Below are 24390 nucleotides of genomic sequence, written 5' to 3'. Positions count from 1 at the left end.
CCACTAAGCCAAGAAAGAAGCATTACATTTTCTTGTGGCCACCTCAGGAAGGGAAGAGAGAAACGAAATTTACCTAGACTGTCATCTAAGTATTAAAATACTGAAAAACATTACACTTGTCCATGAGTTTCTGTGAAAAGTTTTACACAAGTAACAGTTCTCTGTTCATGACCTCTTGAGTCAGCAAAGGTTCATTCTCCTCCTCATCCTTTTTTTTGTCTTACTGATTTCACAAAGGAGATCCAGTATTTGCTTTCCCCCAAGCAGCAATGTCCCATCAGCATTCTGTTCTTTCTGTGATAACCTGATTTTCATGAGTTCATTTTAAGGCCATGATTCTTCACTTATGCTTAAAACCCTACAAAAGTTTTTTTGTAAAGAAGGGCTGCAATGTTGCAAATTGATAGAAAGCCTTCATTTATTGAACAGTCTTACATCTATTTGCAAATGACTGATGTGGACATCAAGCTTATTTTTGCTGTGTCACACACTTTTGTCAGCTTCTGATATTTCATGTCTTATAGTATTTGATGTCCCTCCTAAGGCTTCTGCTTTGGGAGCTGCTGACCACATAAAGATGTTCATACCGTAGCACTGTCAGAAAAAAATGGAACTGTGTTCTTAAAAGAACTCCTTGTTTGGGAATTTGACTGATTGTTATAACAAAAGGAGAAATTATTCATGTCTGCAAAAGGATAAGGAATGTGTTGACAGGGTTGAAGACATCAGAAGTCTAGACGTTCTAACCTGTTAAACTGGGGTGGTCTGAGAATCAAAATGTACTGATGTTCTGTGAAAAGGATGTAATAATTGTAGGGTTAGACTGTTTTGACATGAGGGATTTTGAAGAAACGCTAACAAAGCTACTCAGATCTGAGAAATTTTGATAAACACTCATGCCGATTTTGTGACATCCCACTCCAGCAGTTATACATACATAAACTGAGACAGATATTTACAGGTGAATATATGTGTGTGTGTATATATATATATATACATACATATACTGTGATATATGTTTAGAAGAATGAAATAATAAAAATGTGAAATATGCATAAATACAGAGCCTAAAAGGTAACACAATGAAATTACACTTTTAAGGAATCATTTCTTGGGGTTTTCCTCAAGACAATTCTGAGTTTCACACCTGCTGGACATCTTGCTCTTTAAACTTCAGAAAGTGCAAGCATGAAAGATGAAAATTACTTGAATGAAGCACAAACTCCAATATCATTCACCTCTTGAGCAATGTGTGAAGAATTAAGGCTCCTGCAGAAACATCTTGTTCACTGCAAGCTCTGACAAGTTCAGGACAAAGCCATCTTATGCTGCATGTCTGTACTGTCCCTGAACAGCTCTGCTACAAGAGGGCTAATTTTAGGCAAAGAAGTGAATTGCTCAAAATTGACACTGTCACACAGTGATGCTTCAGTCCCACAGAAGATCAGAGCCACTTTCTATGAACATGATACATCCTTCTACCACATCTTCTACCAAAATAGTAGCGTGCTGCCAGCCCTAATACAGCCTGTTCACAAGGCCTGTGATCATGGAGGAGTTGGTGTAGGTGGCAAAACTCACCTTGGAAACCTATGGGTTTTGGGGGGGGTGTTCAAAAATAAATATAAATAAATAAATAAAACAGGACAGAACAAACCCATCCTTGAAAGTGTCCTGTTTCTGTCAAAGCTTTCCAAACCATAGACAGGTTCTCCCCACTCTTGTTCACATAGCACATTCCCCCATCACTGTCTGGCAGCTGATTAAAGCTGTCATATGAAATATAAATAGATTTGAGGTTTATTTTTGCTGATGATATTTCATTATCATTTCAAAGGCTAACAGCAAGAAATGTAAAGAACATCCTGAGCATACCTACTTAGTTCAACAGAATCACTTTTATGCAACTAGGTAAAAAAAGAGAACAATACAGAATTAACTCTGTTAGATTCTTCCCCTTCTTCCCCAAATGAATTGGTGATTTTGGAGGACTAAGACTTTCAATCTGGTACTGTAGAACTGCACAGCCTTAAAGGTAGCTGTCTAGCGGACACATCAAGTCACACCATGCCAACTGCTAGGTCTTTAAACATAACATGCCGTCTACACCAAGCAACAAAAACAAGTGTTGGTATTCAAGCACATAAGTTGATGCTTTTTCATTTCCACTTGCAACACAAAAATATATTTATTAGCAGTAGGAATGCATTATTCACAAACAGTGAGACGATAAAGCAGCTGTAAGAGTTAACAAGCGCCAATAAATCTCTAAAGGTGCACACCCTTACTAACACTATTTTTGCCAAATGTTTGAGATAAAGAGCAGTTAGGACAAAGTCCTGTAGCAGCTTTGTGAACACAGATGGATGCCTCAGGTTCAAAGCTAGCATCAAAGATTCTTTTTATGGATATAGGAACTCATTCTCCTACAACAAATTGCATAAACAAGAGCTTGAAACTGAAATATCTCTTCCAGGAATGGCATTTCATATCTACCTACAAAGTCAGAACAATTTGAATAAGAGTGAGAAGAAAGCAATGCTTGTTTTTTTAAAACTTGTGAGTGATTACTTTATGACTTTAGATACCTAAGAGTAGAAATGCTGAAGCAACCAGCAAAGCACATCAGAGATGCTATTTATCAGGAAACTTGAAGGGCAGTTGTTCTTGAGATGTAAAACGAGCTTCTTGTTGACTCCCTCCTCTCCTCCACTCAGCAGCAGGAATGGCTTTAGCTCAGTTCTGGATGTTGACAGAGTGTAAATTTTACCTTGAACTTCTTTTGATCAATATCAGACAGAGAAAAAAAAATATTTTCTTAAGCAGCCAAGTCTGCTTGTGTCTCATGTAAAAGCTGAATTCTTGGAACGCTAGCAGCATTCTCTCTCTGCAAAGAAAAGAGCTTTCACACAAAATTAAGATGTAGTTTACAATTCCATGGAATAACAGCAAGGGCTTGAAAAACACATTTGCTCAGTGACTACTGAAAAGATTTTGTTGTAACTTGGGCCATCACTTTCTGCCCAGTATAGAGGTTCCATAAAAGCAAACACATCAAATGGCCTCAAAACAGTTGCACTAAATCGCTCTCCAAAGACTGCAAAGAAGCAGCTGAAATGCCTGTGGTATTGCTCATAAAACTTTGCCAACAAAATGACCTTAGACAGTGATTTTGGCAGGATTTACAGCTGCAATTCAGAGTAAGACACGTTGCCTCTTTGGAAAGCTAAGTGTTTGGGTTTTGTTTTTCTTTTGCCAGGGGAGAAAAAGAAAAAAAAAAAGAAAAGGCGGCACTATACTTGTGAACCAAAAAAGACTAAGACCTAGGAAAACACACAGAGAAGAGGGCTTTTGTTGTGTATTTGTCTCTCACATCTAATGATTTGAGGAGCCTATAGGAAACCGGTAGCTTCAGAGCAGAAACCAACCACAGACAGATCCTTCTCTTTTCCAGCAATGGAGAGAATCCATGGGGTATGTATGGAGAAGCTCTGAATACATTGCTTATCTACCACTTAGGTGTAAGGAAAGACAGCTCAGAAGAAGGCTAAATGTTACATATGCTCTTCAATCTGCTTGGTACTAAAAACAGAAGTGTAGGGACAGCTAGCATGAGAAAAAATAGCTCAGAAGCACTATAATGAACACTAGAATAACTGATATTTCCAAACTTTTGAATGATAAGGTTTCCTACTTATACAAATGATTTTCATGTAATCTTCTTACCCTAAATTTGTATATTAAGCATGCTGATCAAGACACAGTGAATAGTTCAAACATTTCATCATTTTCAGAAAACATAATCCTTTTTGAAGTTCAAATGAAGCCTTCCACAAAACTGGCCTGGATGTTGGCCTCAACATGAAAACATTTGGTAAAATGCCTCCATCCAAAACGATAGCTTAAACCACTACAGCAGAACACAGGAGAGGAAAATTGAAGCCTGTCTCAAAACAAATGCATAAATGGGATACTTAACCCTCCTATTAAAAAGTTGTACAAATTTAGGAATACTGTTTTGTACGACGGAATGGATTTTGTTCAGGACTGATTCATCTGTAAGAATTAATTGAATCAAAACCACAAATAGAAAAAGCTCTATGAATTGCCTTGAATTTTGTTCTGATAAACTGTGTGATATTTAGAAGTGGAATTGGCACCTACCTGGCTAAACATTACCTATTTTTCTTACCTGTCACTTACCGATCAAGTGACAAAAGGGCAAAACAGTACAGCATGACATTGTTTATGCATTGTTTCCTTTAAGGCAAATTACTCCATGTTCAACTTCAAAAGTCATATTTCCCAAATGAGCCTGACAAAACTGAAAAATTAATAAATCAAGAATATTTTTTTTAGGCATCAAGGTACAATGAGGGCAATTAGTGATTATGAAGCAATCAAATTATTGTCTCATGCCTCTTATTTCCAGAGCAACTTGCAATAACCTTGCATTCCAAGTTGCCTGGTGGATATTATGTTCTCAATGTTCTCAAGCTTCCACGCTCAAAGAGAGTAGACTGCAGTAACCCTGGAGAACTGGAGTGAGAATATTTTTTAACCTCCAAAACTGACCAATCAGATTTCATTTCTTGAAAATACAAGCTAGTTATTTCAGTGCTTACTAAGACTCATTTATATTAATCTATACTGAAAATAGTAATGATGCTGAATTATGTATTTCTTTCCTACATTTAATAACCAGTAATAACATTTTACTGGATTCACTAATCCTTACAAAATCAAATTCAAATGACACATCTTATGTCAGCAGCGATAATTTACAGGTGTTCAGATGTTTGCAAATAAACTTAATTGAAAACCAAAAATCACCATGTACTCAAAATGCACATCGGCATCCTGAGACAACAGAAGGAATTCAAGATGAGCAGCTTTCTGAACTGAAAGCTTTTTTTCATCTGACAAACAGGAAAAGCCAGTGACTCAGCTCATGCAGATTTCATAATAATCTTATGCATTAGGAAAATAAGTATTTCATATATATCTGAAGGGAGCATACACAGTGTTCCAAATACAAGTAAACTGATCTAATGTCACTCAAAAAGATAGCAGACAAGGAAAATGGACTGAAAAGCTGAGGGAAATGTCAGTGAGAAACCAGAAGATAAAACGAATATGCAGCAAGAATCTTACTAGCACTCTGGCTCTTATCAAAATCTAATCAGTTTAATATTAGGATTATAAACCTAACAGGTTGTCTCTCCAGCTCCCTCTAAGTCATCGTATAGATCAGAAGTCATCTGCCTGGAAGAAATGAACATGCCTAAAATACCATGGAAACACGGAGATTTAGAGAAGAATAAAAAAACAACAAGAAAGGCTGCTCATTATTACCTGTACTTCTCTGAAAAGGATGCTGCATGTGTGCATGTCCCTGCGGTGGGTACAAACACCAGCAATCTCCACTCGCACCCCAGACTGTACGGCCACCGTCTTCTTGGCCTCTCAGCTTCTGGAAGTCTTTGGGCTTAGAGCAAGATGGAAGAGCCTATGCTGAAACAGTATCTGACCAAAGCATACCTCTCCTGAGCCTCCTCAGCACCAGGGCCTGAGGTGCAGCTCCTGCCTGCAACAGAGGCTGGGGAATGTTCCAGGTGTTATCACTACTCACCCAGTGCCTCATTGTGGCCAGGGAGGTAGAACAAGCTAGGACAGAACTGAGGGCAGAAGAAGGAGGCCCATGGCTTAAGAGACTCTGCACTTCAGAGAGCAACAGGAGACAGAGGGAACCTCTCCTGTGCTCACTGCACACTGTGTCACTGCTTTCCTCCCTCTGAGCCTCTGCTCTGAAGCTTTTGCAGATGTCATGGTGTCCAAGGACAAACACAGGGATCTACCAAGCAAGGAAACATTCTACATGAAACAGGCAACTTCTGAAGCTCAGGCTGGTTTAAAAAACCCAAACTATCATACTAAAATAAAACAAAGCATGTAAGAGCAAAACCCGTGATTAAATTAATGTGGGATGGAAACAGAAAGTTCTTGTCTCAGTACAGTGACTGAGGAGAAGAAAAGAGGCCACGTACCATCCATTTTTGCTATGACTCACCAGGCAATGTGCTTGTTTTTACAAACACTGCTGACAATTGCTCACACACTGAGTTTTGTTTCTTTTACATTTTGTCTACATGCAACAGAGATGCACAATGCTTACTGTTCTAGTTTTGATGCTTTTTGTAGAGACAGCTATATGCCCTTCTGAAACCTCTCTCTGCAAAATGAACATAGCTTTTCCAAGTTAAACACAGTATGTGAGCTGAATTGAAAGTGAAAATGCACCTATCACACTGAGTTATTCACAGGACATATTTTCTGATATCAGAAACAATTCATGTGAACAGGATCCTTTGAAAGCAGAGGCATTTCCTTTGAATGCATTATTTCCTCCTCAATGTAATTTCCCACTATACTCATCTTGTAATTTCTTAGATCTCCAATCAGTTTAAAAATATGTTACTTTGTCTAGATGCGCAGAAAATCTTTTAGCTCTGACTCATGAATTACATCATGTTTTAGCTTTAGCATGAGTTTTATGTTCAAATTTTTGTTAATGGCTCATATAATAAAATAATAAATATTTGCTTACTGAAAGTACCTTCCGAAACCACAGAGAAAACCAAAGCAGTTAAATGCACCCCTCAGAACAAGTTTAATATTGGTCCATCAAGATAAGTGACATGCTTTAAACAGAAGAATGAAACATGTTCACATAGCAAGTACCTCCAACAGTAAGGATGCTTTTCTTTGTCAGAAGAATGAAATGCGCTAGTCTACATAATATTAAATATTACTCAAACCTGAACTTGATAATCATATTTCCTCTTCTTCTGTCATGCCCTCCTGTCACTATTTAAATGATTAGGGTAGCAGAGCATAAAAGAAAAGAAACATAAAATGATTAACGGTTCAGAATAAGCTCCTAAACCTGTGAACGGGTTTAAAACAGAACAACAAAGAATAACAGAAAAATAGGTCTTGCAAGAGTCTCAAGAGGCACCCTGTCCATTTGCCTATTTCAAGGAAAAATTGTGCTGCTGTAACTATTCCTGACAATAGTTTGTTTAATGTATTTGTGCACTTCTAAAATTCGGAATACACAACCATCCTACCCAGAAATCTATGTCAGTGCTGGATCATTATAAAGGTGTTTTTTTTTTTACTAAAATCTGAACTAAACTTCCTTTGCTCCTATTGCCCTGCTTCTCTCATCTTTGCAGACATGGTCTGCATTTGCCTTGCTCCTCACTACTCAGTCTTTATTTTCCTCTACCTTAAATAACCCCATTTCCTTTCACTTTTCCAAGACTCCTGCTGACTCACCTTGTTCCTCCCATGATTCTCCACATGTTCCCTGATATTCTTGCTGTGCAGTGTCCAAGAATGGACTCAGCACTGTGGCTGGGCTCAGTATCATTTCCTACAATGCTGTACTGTGGATGTCATAACCACACCAACCCTCGCTTCCCTCTGCCCCTCACTTGATCCTGAGATATGAATCTGTGTAAGTATTAGTCTACCAATCCCATCATCTGCACGGCTCACCTGTTTTTGAGATGTGCCGCCAGGTCACACCGCTGCATGACTTCCTGACACACCGATGAGAAGGGGCACAAAACAAGTAACTTGTCTAAGAGTTTATGAACGAGAATGCTGGATTTTTTGCAGAGTTTAAAATGGAGTCTTTTTCGATCCAGCGGGCAGAAATCTTTCTCCTGCAGAAAGTTCCTTAGGCACTTGTAGCAGAAAGTGTGTCCGCAGGGAGTGTCCAATGGCTGCAACAAGGGCTGAAGGCAAATGTGGCAGACCAAGTCGTCGTCCACTTCATTCTGGTAGTTGTACAGGTGGTTCTCTCTCGTCCAGTGCTGCTGGCCACACTCGAAGCACAAGGGGTTCAAGGAGGCGTTCTGCTCTGCCAAAGCCATGTCATCACCTGTCGTCCCCATCGTGCAGCTAGGAACGCCGAGGTGTCCTCCTCCTCCTCATAGGACGGTCTGCTCCTGCAAATCCTAGAGGGAAGCAGCCTCAGAAAAGGTGGCCTCCGTTCTTCACTCTAGTATCACTTTCTGCAACAAATAAGGAAGTAAAAATTATTGATGTGACACAAAGTACGAAAGCTCTTGTTGGAGCTACTGACTTGTTCTGTGTTTACCAAAATCCATTAAGGAACAACGGTTCCATTAAGAGAACATTTCTGTTTTCTGTAAATTTGTGATGGAAGAGAGCACTGAAAAATACACCAGCACAATTCGTTTTGAGAGAAACATTTCACAGCTTTGTAACAGCTGCTCCAGAGCACAGTTTTCACCTGCAAGAGAAGCAGTTTGCTGAGAGCAAGGACATCACATTATGCAGTGTCACACCAGATGCACGCAGTCAGCATCTAGCACAAAGACAGTCCATAGTGGAACACTGGTTATATGACCATGTAATTAAAGGTGGTCTTCAATATGCGATTAGGATTTTATTCAGCAATCTGGTCCCACTTTCTTTTTTTCCTTTTTTTTTTTTTTTTTTTTTGTTGCACATTAATGTGGAATATTACACATTAAAGGTCTAAACACCTAATATTAAAAATAACAGAAATGATTGCTTGCCCTGTTATTTCCATTAATAATATTGAGTATATGCCACCCTTTACCTTCAGGTTCTGTCTGTGAATTCCTACACAGTGAAAGGGGCCAGTTCTATCCAGTATGACACATTTGATTTGATTTAGAAGCCAGAAATAAAAACAAACAATAGAATAACCATATCAAGCCACTGGTTCCAAACAACTAACCTGTTCTGCATACTCAGTGTGACAAAAATCATGTCAGTCAAAGGATTCTAAGTCTGCCACTATAGGATTTATTTCCTAAACTAAGTTGAAGTTATTAAAATTTGCCCATTTTAAAATAGCTGCATGGTCAGGAAACTGCAGCCATTAGTTTACAGTTTCAAACATAAATCCTTAACCTTCCCAACATTATTTATCTTTCTCTCCCATATGAAATAACACTCTTTGAATCTTGTAACTGGATGATTTAGGAAACAGAATAAACTTTCTCACACTCTTAAGAGCCCTGTTGATTAGTTAGTTTTGGTAAATAATCTCATTCAAAAATAAAAAATAAAAATCAAACTAGAATGATGCTTATTTTGTGCCTGAATTCTTTCTTACAAATTCACAACGCTCAAGAGAGACTGACTGTATCCTAACAGACAAGTAGCAAGCATGCAGTGAAATGAAAACCACTAGCTTAGGCACCAGCCCATAATCTTTATTTTTAGCTGTTGAATGTAGTCATAAATGCATTCCAAAATTTACATGGAACACATGCATTTTACTATGTCTCACATTTTAAGAGAATTTCTGTTTCAGTTTTTGCCTCTTGACCTCACACAGCCAAGCATAAGACTTAGAGCACATTTTGCGAGGATTATTATATCCTTTGACGCAAAAAGGATTAAATAGTAATTTGTAATCCAGGATTCTATTCTGCTGTGGAAATTGATGCTCTTCATTGCCCTGCCTTGTAGCAGATAATGTGCACCTTCTGGAAAGGATTTCAGGAGGGAATAGCACAGCAGTTCTTAGTTACTGGAGAATACAAATGCAAAATGAGACCCCAAAAGAGATTACTCAAAACCAGCCTTAAATGTATTATGTAAAAATGCAGACGGCCAAGCAGATAAGGAGCCCAGCATATAGGGCCCTCACGCACAAACCACAGCTCTCTAACCACACACCCCTGCTCCAAAATAAACACAAAAGGAATGAGACCCACCTAATGACTGTTCCTTAACAGATTCAAAAGAAACCAGCTCCATGTTCTAGAAAAACGCTGCACTGATTCACGGCTTTACCAAATCTTTTTGCCACACAGCATGCCACGCAGCATGACCAGTATGTAGGGACTGGGCATGCAGAAGGGGCTCAGAAAGCCTCCTGACAGTGTGTTGTGTAAACAAGTGGACAATGATACCTTGTTCAAACCGCTCCAAATCATGAAAATTAGGACTTCTCCTCCTTCTCCACGTAACAAAGTTGCCAAAAAAGGTTCTACACCAGCCAGGGGTATTCCAGTTACAGACTCCTAACAGCAAGTACCTCAAATTCATAGAAGCACAAAACAGTTTGGGTTGGAGGGGACCTTACACTTCATCTCCTGCTGTAGGCAGAAAATGAAAGGAAGGCCTTGAACACCTTCATGGATGGGAAATCCACAGCTTCTCTGTGCAACCTATGTCAAGGGCTCACTGCCATCACAGTAAAGAACCTCCTCCTCATACCCAATTGAAATCTCCATCCCCTTTTAAAAGGACCAGGCTTATAGCACTTCTGCCCCATGAAGTGATTTACTCACATCACAACCTTCTACAGAGCACAATGCAGTGCCGAACAGCAAATGTACCTGTGGCGTACTTGCTGCAATCAAAGATTCCAGCACCAGGCTTTTAGAAGGTTGCAATTAAATCCTTTTTGAACAGTTTACTAAGGATTTTGAATGAAAATTAAAGCAAGGAAAGTTTCTGAGAGAGCCAGCATTCACCGTGATCTTTTACATCATCAGGACAAGCTGGAATGGGACAGCAAAGTGCCAGTTGGGGTGGGATCAAGGGGCCAATGGCAGCCAGGGCCACAGGCAGACATGCTGAACCAGATCTATTTCTGCTGGCTGCTGACGTGACTTCTAGCTGCTTCCCAGTGTCACTGCTGCCAGGGATCAATAGAGATCATATGAGCAAACCTGAGCACTTCTGCAGCTGATCTGTCAGCCCTTCTGTGGTGTGGCAGGCTGCAGCGAGAAGGGAATGACAAACAGACCCACAGCTCAAAGCCACAGCCTTCTGAAATAAGAACATCTGACTGTGGCTCAAAGATGTCCTGTAGGACTGGTTCCATTTTGCCAGCAGAACCCTTCTGACAGAAAGAACTGCCCTGCTGATCTTCCCCTGATCTTCCCCTTTTGCTTGTGCCTTGATTTCTCTTCCCCTGAACAGCACAAGTGTTGCAGCAGGGTTCTCTGCAAGAAACAGATGGTCTATTACAACACAGAATGTCGAAAGAAACCCCAAACCTCAAAAGCAAACGCACATGCCACCCCAAACAAAAGAAAACCTAGAGACTTCATCACTCCAGCACTGCTGTGTGCTGCTTTTGCATTTAGGCCAAGCATATTCAATAACAGGAATTATTCACTGGATTTGTATTGATTATATACCACAGCTGCCAAGGCTTTCCACAGGCAGTTCCCAGTGCAAAATCTCACAGCTGATTTACCAAGCCCACAAGCACAGTATTCATAGTCCAAACAATGATCAGGATAGTAGGCAGGGTCTAAATTTCACTGGCACAGAAGCTCTGTATTCCTGAAATACACAGCACCAGGGCCCTGCCATTTATATTACAGTACTTCGTTCCTCTTTATGCATTCCTAATTTTGTTTGCTGTCTCTCATATCACTGCAGGTCCCCAGCTCCACGGGATTGATTTCAGCTCAGGAGAGCTGCAAACAGGAGAAAATAGTCTGAATTTAAAAAAAAAAAAGAATAAGAGGAGGGTAAAAGAGCCAGCCAGGTCTGGTTTTCAAGTCAAGCAATTCCCTAGAAAATAATTCACCTGGGACTTCATTACTATAGCATAACAGTGCAGGTAGTGCCCTGCTTTCAGTTTTAAATCACAGTTCATTTGGGAACTGAGCAAGACTGGACATCCAACTGTGCATTTTTAATGTATTTTTTATGCAGAACATGCATGACAGCAATCTTAGATTGAAAGAGACAGCCTTATTCATAGGCCTCCTATAGGTCTGATTTATTGGCTCATCCAACATTCTTTGGAGAAGTTTGGCACATTTTTCCAAAAGCATTAAAGGACAGGCTTTATACCTACATTACATTTCATGATGTTTATTCCTTCCGTCTGAATGGGCATGATAAACAACCAATCAAACAAAACAACTGGATGGAAAGAAATTATCACTGCTACAAAGGCTTCCTACGACTCTGAGTTCATCCTTTTCTGGTCAGATAGATTTGTAATTGCCACATAATTGTTCCAATATCGCTATTATTAAATTTGGATGGTAGCATGGTCATCATCCTGAGTTTTAGGAAAATTTTCTCAATTTACAAATTTGCAGGATTTCTGAAGCCTGTTCTTGGTCTTGCACTACATCCCCACTTCTAAGGTACCCCAGCTGAAAAAGATCTCATGTTTTCTAAATTCCCCTTGCTCAAATGCTATAGCTGTAAAGAGCATCCCTTAGCAGTCAGGAGTAGATGAATACAAGCCATGGGAGAGGGAAACTAGACAGTGGTCACATTCATGGCTTTAAACCACATCATAACATGAAAAATTAGTCCTTTGTTCCCAGTCCAGCATCCTTCACAGGAATTACAGCATCATACTGATGATTCAGAACTATTTTCAAAGCAGACCACAGTTTGAGTGGACTAACATAAGATAGCAGAAACTTGGGAATAAAAAACACGGTGAGAATAAATAGCGGGCAAGCAGCCTTAGAGAGGAAAAGTGTTATGCCACATCTTCAAAAAAGCGTGACCCAGCTCGTTAGATACAATCTGTGTTTTAAGATTAAAGCCATACAGCAAACAAGCGGAGCAGAACCAGCAACTTGTGTCGACTGCACAACATCCATGTTAATTATCCAGATGTCTAAGGGCTCTGCTGCTGTCCAATACAAAAAGCCAACTCGACTCCAGTGCAAGACTGTGAGAAAGTAATCCTGTTTGACTCCTACTCTTTTGAACACACAAACAAAACTGAATGTTGCAATGTCAAAAGATGACATCTGGTAGCTCAAAGTCAGGAAAACAGAGGGAGATGGGATGAGTACAGGAATTAGACTTGAACGGATTTCTCTTAATGCACCATAAACACTTTCACTGAATCCTGATTATGTTTTCTACATTTTTCAAGTCATTCCGCAGAACGACCAGAATTTTTTATAATCAAACTAAATCCAGTTGTGACTGAAGAAAACTGAACCACCAAAAGGCAGTGCTGGGCTTACAGTACAATCCTCTGCTGGCAGATCTGTCAATCCTTTGTGTGTCTTTCTGTTCAACCAAGGCAATGCCTGTGCAGCCCAAGCACCTGCACCACGCCAGGTGCTGGCATGGCATCCCTACCAACAGAGCCCTGCTTAAAGCCAGCGAAAAAAGGAGCATTTGGGAAAATGAACCTGTGTTTGTGGAGTGCTGCGTTTCCACAGCAACAGGAATGATGGGCTTTAATTGCAGCAGCTCCCTTCGGCAGGGGTGACTCTTGGCCGGGCACCTGCTGCGTGGGGCTGTGATGCTTGGGCCAAGGCAGGGCATCCAGCACGGGGACATCTGTGCTACATCTTCTGACTGAGGAGATTTTGGGGATCCAAGCATCGTTTTCAGCAACAAACAAAGATGTAAAGAGAGGTGAAATCATACGCTCTGCGAAGTGTGGGGCCATCTCTCCATTGGACAGTGGATTGGTAATGCCCATCTCCCAAAACCACTGCTCCAAAAATTGGAGATCCCTGATTATTGGACAAAATGGGAGGAAACAGCTCTAAGAGATTAAAGAAGGAGCCAGAAGGTTTTTCCTCAAAGCAGGCAAAGAACATCACGCAGCCATTTTCTACAGCACAAATGGAATGGCTTCTATTTCAGGACAGGGAGATTAAAATAGCTTCAGTTTAGTCAAATCAGTCTCAAACAAGACAGGGAGGATGAGGATTGTAACCATATGAGAAACCTATTCTTTATAGCAAGCAGAGGGCTACATCAGATAAATCACCTCAAAATAGATGAAAAAGAGACAAGAACATGAATCTTTAATGAAGATACATCTACACAATAAATAAAAAAAAAAACAAAAAATAAGGATTAAACTTTGAATATTCATACCGAACAAGAGGAGTGCTGAAAAAAGAAAGAAGTGAAAGGCATAAACCAAGCTACAGGAGAGGAAGCCCTGTGCAGTCTGATGGTCAGAAAACAGCTCTGAAAGTCCTTGGAAGGAGAAAAGTATCGAGTTTATTCTTTCCTCTATATGCAGGGCTGACCACTGCTGTCCATGGCACTGGGATTCATCCTTCTCAAATCCTAGGTCTTGCACCATCCATGGGTATGACAGGTTCACAACCTGCAGGCCTGGTTCTGCACCAGATCTCCCAAGACCCTGCATCCCTTTTGGGATACGGTGAAAAATAAACAAGAAGCAGCAAAGTGAAATGAAGGTGGAAATGATACACGCTTACCTGGCAGTAGAGCTCAAGACAAATTTCCCTTCCAAGCAAAGAACATAGCAAGAGCAGTATTTGGTTACCACTCCTGTAACCGGTGGGTTCTTACATCCAGTAGCACTGACAGAAGTAGCCCAACAGTTAACAGTTAACTCAGTAGTTAATAAGAAGACTTTCTTCTTACTTATGGGGCAGAGGAGAAAGGCAAGAAAGAGTAAAGCATTTGTTCCACCAGTATGGTTCTTTTCTGCAGTGCAATCTGTCCTACAGCCCCTGACATACATGCTACCCTTTCTGATGGAGAGATGAAAGCAGCAGAGAGCTGTCGATCAAGATGTTAAACCTTCTGCAGAGCCCTCCCCTGTGCTCTTTGCCCTGAAACAAGGACTTCCACGGATGAACAGAAAACACTTAACTAGATTAAACATAGCTGGTTCCTGGCTGTGCACAGATACCATTTGATTTGATTAACAGGAATTTTAAGGAGCTGATGCAATTCAAGGAAAATAAAGAAGGAAGAGGTGAGCTATTCTCATTCCCTGCTTTCTTGCTGCTCATCTGTATAATAAGCCCTAATCAGAACAGGTGTGAATGCGGAAAAAATCAAGGAGACAGCAACATTCTTCGATTGCTTTCAGAACGGCTTTGATGGCAAAGACAAGCCAGGAGTTCATGGGAGGACAGAGGGATAAAAGCTGTTGGAGTGATTACATTGGTGGACGAACTATTTTCAGAGAGACACCAGCCCCATCTCTTCTGTTCTTCATCATATGTGACATGCCACATCTGGTGCCCCTTGCCAGCCACAGCCCCTGTGATAAATGGAGAATTATTCTGCAAATTAAACTACAGTTCTACTACGTCAGCCTTCACCTCAGCTAAATATTTAAAAAATGAAGGTCCTCCCTACTGAACAGGTATTAGGTATTTACATACACAAAAAAATAAACTAGAAGAAAGTTGTCCAGTAAAAGTACAAATGCTTAGATCATGGCAGTCATCATACAAGCAAAGAGGGGAAGGGGCTAAAAGAGCATGGTGGGATGGGGTAGGTCCCACAGCAGGTCCATGAAAAAGTGCAGAGGGTAGTCTGGACAGAAAGGCTCATCCAGCGTAATTGCCTGAGCCACAGCATCACCCAGACCAGTCTGCCCGGCCTCCAGCCTCCACGCATGCTCCCTTTTAACAAAACATCACCGCATAAGCATGGAGCAGCTTTTCAAAATAGAAGGAAAAAAACAACCTTCTGATGTCACAGCCAAAATATTCAAAGCAGCGTTCAACTCAAGCTTCCCAGACAGGCACAATTAGCCAGGAGACTTTACTGCTTGTTGGCATGGGTACTACCAACAGAGAACCTACTTCACCTAAAAACCATCCTCACTTGTCCCTGAGAGCCATCACCTACCCCTGAGAGCAGTGCTGTGCTTTGGTGTGCCACGATGGAGTTGAGGATGCCATGGACCAGATATTACTTGAATCAGTCACCAGTAAGACTGGTTGTTGGACTCTCAGATCCTTAAGGTGATGACTGCCTGCGGGTTTAGCTCTGCTGAGGACACCTACACCTATGGATCTGAGCAAAGAAGATATCTTCAGTCCCAGTTGTCTGACCCAGCTTTGTTGCAAGACTTACTCTCATGCTCTCCAGTATTTATTCAAAACATTCCCATAATGTTTTACAGAACATCCGTCAAAAAATAAAAGCCTGCAACTGGGACCTTCTGCTTCAGCTCTCTAGACATGCGTGTATCATACCTCATATACATGCACTCTGCACCCAGACACTGCAAATAACTGGCTCTGTGCATAATCAGAATTTACATAACAACAGCATGTTAGATATAGAACTTGTAGTCTCAATTCTGATCTTAAACAACAACATTTAAATATTTTGTATTTAAACAACTCTTTGCATACACGTTAGGCTAGAACTTGATCCGAGGCCTTCAGACAGGTTTCAGAGAGGGGACTGGATGCTGAGCTGACCCTGTGAAGTTGAGTCTGGTTATACAAATAAATGTGACAAAGAACAGGCAAGCAAAGACAACACCACACTTGTTTTTTAGTCAAACTAAAAGCATGCATCTCTGCTTCAGTCCCTGTAATTCCACAGCAACAAAGATAAACAGGGATAGCATTTACAGAATGAGAAAACAAGCAACCAAAAAAAATCAAACAAACAACCCCAAACCAGAAATCCACATTTTTTCCTAAAGCATTTCTCTATTTCCTAACTGTTTGTAAGCTGTTTATTTCAGTTCCTTTCCCTATTAGCTTGGCTGACTACATACAAATGCACGCACATGTATATTACACACGTATATGTGTACAAAACAGTTTTCAGTACCAATCAAATAGGGAGGCTTTTATAACAGTGCTTTCATGCATATGCCTGAGGTACAGTTTGGCTTCTGCAGCACCTTCCCTGTTACAGCGTTCTTGGAAAGAAACTGCCTCTATAGGGGAACTGTTGGAAAACAGTCCTTCAAGACTCAAGGGAACGCATTAGCAAAGATGCACAGTGTTAGCATCCTACAGCAACCCAACAGTTCTGCTATGAGTGATGGGCTAAATATTTGACAACAATCTTCTATTTCCGCCTTACAAGAATGACATGGAGGAGCTAGTGCTGAACTGCTCACTTTCTTTCTAGGCTCATTAAACAGAAAAAAAAAAAAGAAAAAAAAAGATTCTTAAACAAAAGCAGACAAATCAAAATCACTGTCTTCTGAGTAGTGCAAACTATAATAAAATCAAAGGAAAAAGTGACACTAGAGACAAACAATAGGTGGCATCTACGCAAACTGGAAGCCGTTTATAGAAATTAGGTATTTAGATACACAAAGAAATAAACTAGAAGAAGTGCTCAGACCAGGGCACTCATTCTAAAAGCAATGAGGGGAAGGTTATCCAGCAGGAGAGGTTTCCAATTGCTTGTCCACCAAACAATGGCTAAGTCATTAAAAAAAGAAGGCCTGGTATTATGAAAGAAAAATATACCTAAATTCTCCGATACTTAATCATTAACTTGCAGGACATACAGAAGACACTTACTTCAACAGGAAATTGTGGTTCATCACACTTTGGGAAGACTGTGGGGAAAGAAGGCACTCCGAAGCCTAACTTCAGGCACTGGTTTTCTGACCGTGGTCAAAATGGCTCCAGCAAGAGGCTGACAGAAGCATGTCACCTTGGGCAGGAGCCAGCCTCCTCCTCCTGCCACTGCCCAATCCCAGCATGCTAAAACTTTGCATTTGAGATTCTGTGGAGGTTGATAAAGTTTTCACTTCTTCATTTATTCTATGTATTCAAGCCTTAAGAACCAGCTGTGAGCATACCAGTCTTACTTTGAGGGATATTACTTCATTACCATCGCTTTTGGAAAAAGGGCTTTAAGAGATGAGTGATCCAGCCTCGGGAATACCTACCCACTTTGCATTTCATAACCACAGCACTCATTTTTCAAGCCGAGCACTTCTCAACAAGTTAGGTTAGATTCAAGGAAATAAAAATTCAAACTCTCGTGTATTTCCATAATTCTTTGTTACTCCCAACTCATGCTAAATGTTTTCACGTTTTATGCCAGATACTTAAACAAAACATTTTTCAAAATTCACAAATCCTTTTTTTGAATTGCTACACCATCCAAGAAGCCTTAACAAACCTAATTCTGTACTATGAAATGTACAAACCCAAATGAGAACTATGTCTTTGAGAGATAAAGACCAATATCCACATGGCAGAAATCAAACTCTTGCCATGAAAAGGGAGCAGTCCTGTGCATCCAGATAATGAGACCTAGAAATGCCACATGCCATCCAGCCCTGCTGCAGACACCTGCTTCTCAGAACGGCTGCAGAAATGGTAGTAAATGTGTTAATAGCACCAGGGTGGCTTAATGTGATGGCGAATTCAGAAATATTCCCAAGCATTGGAACAGGTTATCCAGGGTAGCAGTGCGGTCGCCATCCCTGGAAGTATTTATGAAATGTGTAATTGTGGTACTAAGGGACATGGTATAGTAATGGGGCTCAATAGGTAAGGCTGATGGTTGGACTTGGTGATCTTGTAGGTCTTTTCCAACCTGTGTGATTCCACGATTCTGGGAAATAGAAAACTTCCAAATTTCTATGCTTCTATGAGCAGAATAACATACAAAGCAGGGCATTGGTAAGAAGTTGATTCTCAAAATTCTAGTTCAGATTCCAGATCTTGTGAGAAATTACTCCAATCTGGTACCAGATTCAGGACAGCCTACGATCCTACAGGAACAGTCCAGGAGGTCAGAAAGTCTACACCCATGTCACCTTCACCTGGAAGTCACCAAACAGAATAGCTAGAAAGTCAGTTAGCACTCTATCCTAAGACAGATCCCTTCTGCATTATGCTTGTAATAACAGAAGTGCGAGGAAATTCACGCAAGAAAACCATCAAAACAAGCAAAAATCTCCCACAGGACAAATAACCTACCAGTCTGCTCTACAGTTAATAGCTTCCATATAGACACTGATGGATCAGGAAAAAAAAAGTTTACATTTCTGTAAACAGCTGATTAATATTAAAATTAAAAACAGCCTTCATTTTCACTGGTTTGAAGAGTTAAAAAGTTAATCGTTCAAATTAAACTCTAAAGAACCAAAAGGTTGGCTATAGGATAATTAAAAGCCTTCATTCTGTGTGCAACCTGAAAACCAGAAATACAGTCAAGAATACAATGGGATTTTTATTCAAAGGAGACATCTTAATGTAAAAGCAGTTAACTGCTACAAACAACACTGTCTCTTATTAATCATATGGAATAAGAAGAGAAAAACAAGTTCCCAGGCAATTAGTCTGCCTTCGTGTATTGAATGGAGGCTGCTGTAAAGAAAAAACATCTGAGGAAAAGAGAACTGAAGAGGACATCCCAGCTGAACAATTTTAAGACAAAAATGGCAAAATCCTTCACAGAACCTAGAAGTTACCCTAGAAACTTACTGCAATAATAAAGCATACTTCGGTTAAGGGAAATAATTTGTGTATGTTTCCCTTCTTGAACTTTGGAACCAGAAATAAGTGAACTGATATCTACAATTTATCCTCACAAACCAGTTTAACTGAACCTGAGATTTTCACTAAGTGTAAAATCTGAATTGATACTTATTTTGTTTTTGGATTACATTCTGCTGCTTAAAGCTTCAGCCAACGCTTACTATTAGAAATAAGTGGAAGTAAATCTGAACCTAAAAGGGTTCACAGAGAGTCTTGCATTTTTCACCAGTTAAATGAAAATAAATCACTGCAACTTTCCCATAAGCTATGGGAGATGGATTTATTTATTTTTAATACTGGATTTGGAGAAGGGCACGCCTGCCGAGATGCCAGCAGGGTCAAAGCATGCAACAAAAATATAAGAACTTGACAAAACTGCTGGACATCTCCAACAGTTTCAAATCTTAAACCAGAAAACCCCCCAACAGCCAGAGCTGGCACCTCACTCGCTCTCTGGTTTCTCCCTCCTTACCCTCCCCAACTCCCAGAAAAACAGTGAAATAGGAATTATTTGCCAGAGACAAGCAGTTCCACTAGAAAGCATTACATACGATTACTTCAAAATACCTACACATGCGATAGCCCTTGACTTTTGTTTTTCCTATCAAAGCATTCTGAAAAGCAAACAGGATTAACAAAAAGAAAACAGAAGCATGAGTGATCTTTCATTTCTTATTTTATTTTTAAAAGAATCTCTCTCCTTTTGCTTTGAAAAAAGTCTTTACCTGAGGACCCATTTCTCAAAGCATGCATGCACTACACAGAGCACAATGAAATCAGGAACCTTCTTTGCAAGGTGGTCATAAAGGCCAGGTACAGTTTTAACAGGGTCTCTATCATCTCTATGGGAAAGCCTTATGGATAACAGTACAACTCTTACTACACACGTATCCTAGGAGACCAAAGAGCTTTCACATTTAAAAGCTTATTTCCCAGCCACGCTCTCAGTATCCATCTAATGCATTTACAAACCATACAAATAGCTGTGAGAGAGGAACTTGTTTTAATTTCAGCCAGAACATACAATGACCTCTGCTAACCTCCACACAAACATTTCATTTTATTTCACTTCTACGTCTTTCTCACTAAAAAGATGTCAGAAATCTCTTGTAATTCATGGAATGCATTTTTAAACTTGGATTTTACAACTGAGCAGAGCTGGAATTCTCAAATATTTCCAGAAAATGATTCATGCACATGCTTGCAAATCATCAACCTAATTCAAAATATCAGAGAAACATATAATTAAGGAACTAGGCTCAGAAAGAGAAACATTTAAAAAAAAAAAGAAACAGAAAGCACAACCCATCTAATTTAAGCCTCTTCATGCTTCAGGTCAGAATCACCTACCCACTCAAAACAGGCTGAATTAAGGAATTTCCTGAATTTCATGTTTGCAGTTCTGCCGGAGGGTCCAGCCTGCAGCTCTGGAGAAGAGCATCTCTCTGAGGCAGAGCCCTCATCACCCAGCTCCAATTCCCTGTGAGCCCCTGGGCAGCTGGCACCAAACGCCCATCCCAAAGCCCGCGGCAGCCCCTTCCCTCCTCGCTGCTTCTTACCCTTTCATTCCCAGATTGAGAGGAGGAGAGGAGGCAGCCCAGCATGCAGGGCAGGGCGAACACGCTACTGTTCTCACAGAGGAGGAGGTGTCTATCACATGACAGTGGAGAACTTCAAGGAAAAAGCTTGTTGGCGTGCTGCTGTACACAACCAAATTAATTCACCAGCAGGCAATTAAAACCAGGCAATTAAGGCCAGCCCCTTCTGTAGCCGCTGCAGCATCCCACAGGGTTTGCTTTACTTACAGCAGTAAATTCATCTGATTTCCAATCTCACGTGGGTAGCTGGGGCTCGGAGAACACTGCTGCTCTTACGCTGTGTCCTTTTCAAACACAAAACCTAACATTAACATTTTCAATCAACTGCGGGCTAAAATGTCGTCAGCAATTTCTCCTGAATGCATAATGAAGCAGGTCTACTGGATCTGGCGCTTTCATTTTTTAAGCATGCCTGGGGAGCATGAGCGGGTGTCATACAGAAATAGTTACAATAACTCCGTGCGTACTGCAGAGCAGCTTTACAGCACACACAGGACATCTCAGCTCTCTGTCTTGCTGCCATGTGCTGCAAACCTTACGCAAATCCTACTACAGTCACAGCCTTTCCAAAAAAAAAAAAAAAGCCAACATCAGATTATACAACATTATTTTCCTACCTCCTCCTTCTCAAGAAAATTATATTAAGAACAAAAGATGAAAAATTGAAAGTATTCCCAAAGCTGTGCATAATTTCTGAAAAATTCTCAAGTTAGTGCAGCCTTAAAATTCAGTACCTCAATACTGGAGGGGTACATGGTATGAAAAATATGCAGACTCACACAAACTACTGTGTTCCATTACTTTTATAAAGCCCAGCATATTGGGCTTCAGTATTCCCATTTCCAAACTGAATACCTAAACGTTACTATCCACTTTCACTGGACATAATGCAAATGCCATTTGCAAATGCCAGAGTCAGCTGCCACCAAAATGTGTCACATCCCTCGAGAAACTGTCCTCTCCTTGCATTTATATGGCTCTATCATGTGGAGAAAAAGCTCTGGACCTACACACAAGATAAAAATACACAGCAGAAAGGTGGGCTCCAAATGAGAAGGGTCCAGTTTAGATCTCAGTGGATGCTTCAGATGGATTCACGCCTTCCTCTGCTTGAGAAAGCCTAACTGCTGACTAAATCACACATCTGAAAAAGTAGCTAAAGTGTTTTTCTTGGCTCTTTTTGGCTTGATATGGTTCTAAACCAATGAGGTTGGATAAAGAGCACAAAAAGGAAGAATGGGTTTTTTGCTAAATAAGTCAGCACCCAGTGGGACAAATCAGAAGTGAAGGGCATCCCCTCCCTTCAGTGAGGTAAAACCTGCAGCTGTGTTTCAAAGACCCGGGGAGTGCTACAGATGCTTTTCGTATCTGTTAATGACAATGGCACTTAAATGATGGCCTCACTGGTACCTATACTGGGCTAAGGGGGTTTTGTCTGGTTTTGAGCATTTGACAGCAATACACTGTTTCATCAGGGGAACCAATATAAACTAATCTGGGAAAAACATTTGTTAGCACACCTACACTGCACCTACGTGGGGCTTTCTTTAGCATGCAAGTGTCACTAACTAAAGAAAAATACGAAAAAGACAAAAGAAACTCCAACAAAACAATTGCAGGATGGGGAAATGGAGAAAAGACATGAGGAGCAGCTGAGGCCCCTGGTGTGCTCAGCCCAGAGCAGAGCAGGCTGAGGGGAGGCCTGATGGCAGCTGCAGCTCCTCACAGGGAGCGGAGGGGCAGCGCTGAGCTCTGCTCTGTGTGACAGCGACAGGGCCCGAGGGAACGGCATGGAGCTGCGTCAGGGGAGGGCAGCTGGGGGTGAGGAAAAGGGTCTGCGCCAGAGGGTTGTGGGCATGGAACAGCCTGCCCTGGGCTGTGGGCATGGCCCCGAGTTGCTGGAGCTCAGGGAGCGCTTGGACAGTGCTCTCAGACATAGGGATTGGATTTGGAGTGGTCCTGTTTAGGTCAGCATGTCCTTTCTCTGAGCATGAACTTCCTCCATCAACACGGAGCTCATCACACAGACTCTGTACATTTTGCAATGTGTTGCAATCAGGGAAATTCAGATTTGATTTCAAGCAAGCACATCACGTGATCACAGCATTTAATGTCCTAATGAATATCTAACAGTATTTCATTAGAAAATAAAATCCTATACTAATCTCAACTTTACTTCCTAACAAAGAGGTAAACAACTTTTACCCTCATTAAAAAGTTGAGAAATTTGCACACCATCACCAAAATATAATTAATGCACAGCCTTTAGAAGAGTCCAAAGGAGCAATTTAATTAACCACCCGCTGATTTCATAAATGACAAGAACACACAAAGGTAATAGCACCTTATAATTGAAAAAGTTCCTGTTTATTTAGCTGAGCAATTGTGCTGCTCTACATTATGCATAATTATGAGGAAAAATGTTTTGAACTCATTACATTCTAACTTTGTAAGCGTGAGGGAACAACACAACACGTGAGACAGATCTACAACGTATTCCACCTATTTAATGCCTTTACCTAAGAAGCACAAAGTCACTAGCAACTGTGAAGGTCTTAACCTTTATGAACTCTTTTGATGGGCTGTTTTTCCTCAGTTTATGTATGGAAATAATGAGCTCATCCAAAGATATTTGTTTGTGGCACATCTCACCCTGAATGAATAGGAAATACCAACATAGAGTCGTTCCTGGTCTGAAACCAACAGTACTAGCTCTCTTCAAGAGCACAAAAGAGAGGAGAAAAAAAATACTGGCAAGCCACTTCAAACAAAATATTGCCTAATGCAGGGATTTGGTTTATACCTGCAGTTCTCTCACTTTCATACAATGGGTTCCTCTATAAGCCCCAAGAAGTATTTCTGTTGAAGATCTTGTAAACTCATTTTGCAATCCTCAATCTTTTTCTTCACATGGGAAAGCTTCCCTTTGGCTGCTATATCCTTTATTAAAGGTAAGAGAAGCAGCTTGTATCGAGCTAGGAAAATAATGTAACAAAATACATGAAAGCCTTCCTCTTTTCTCTCTCTCTCTTTTTTTTTTTTAAGATAAACTGAATCTGTATTCCTGCTAGCACTTATAAAACTCAAGATGACTTTGTGCTGTTTCTTTATAACCATCAAAGTCTACCTGACTGAATACGAAATAGTAACAACTGAATTTATAAGCTGTCCATCTCCTTATCCAATGGATGCAGGGAAAGCAGACATTCATACCTGTTTTGCAGCACATATAATTTTAACAAGAAAAACGGACACTAGAGATTCAGTGGATCCACAGATTAAAAGCCTTTACTTGCAGCACACCACAGAACAAGCTGCAGGGGCCTGACCTCCCCGAAGCCTTGGTATGCAAGGATATATGTAAGCAGCTGCTTTGTAAAGCAGCCCGAAATCGCCAGTCCCACCTGTCCCTGGGATGACACACACGTGGCACTGGCTCTCTGTCCATGTGCCACAGGAAGAGTGTCTCATAATACAAATTATACCATTAAGTGCTGATCCCAGCAGTA

General features: G+C 40.6%; 1 protein-coding gene across 2 annotated transcripts in view; it reads right to left on the bottom strand.

Annotated features, from left to right (window-relative positions):
- LNX2 (ligand of numb-protein X 2) overlaps positions 1-24390 on the bottom strand; it is a 59026-nt gene that overhangs the window by 18027 nt on the left and 16609 nt on the right. Inside the window, exon 2 of one of the 2 annotated variants that reach the window (XM_085216116.1) lies at positions 7564-8084. In XM_085216116.1, the coding sequence (XP_085072242.1) occupies positions 7564-7964 (401 nt within the window). In that variant the 5' untranslated portion in view covers positions 7965-8084. Of the gene's footprint in view, positions 1-2588; positions 3613-7563; positions 8085-24390 lie in introns of those variants that run through there. The other variant, XM_085216117.1, reaches the window with a different exon arrangement.

The sequence above is a fragment of the Meleagris gallopavo genome, chromosome 1 (assembly GCF_905368555.1).
Source record: "Meleagris gallopavo chromosome 1, MGAL_WU_HG_1.1, whole genome shotgun sequence".
Classification (NCBI taxonomy): domain Eukaryota; kingdom Metazoa; phylum Chordata; class Aves; order Galliformes; family Phasianidae; genus Meleagris; species Meleagris gallopavo.
The sequence above is the reverse complement of the archived record's forward strand: the minus strand, read 5'-3'. Positions and strand labels throughout refer to the sequence as shown.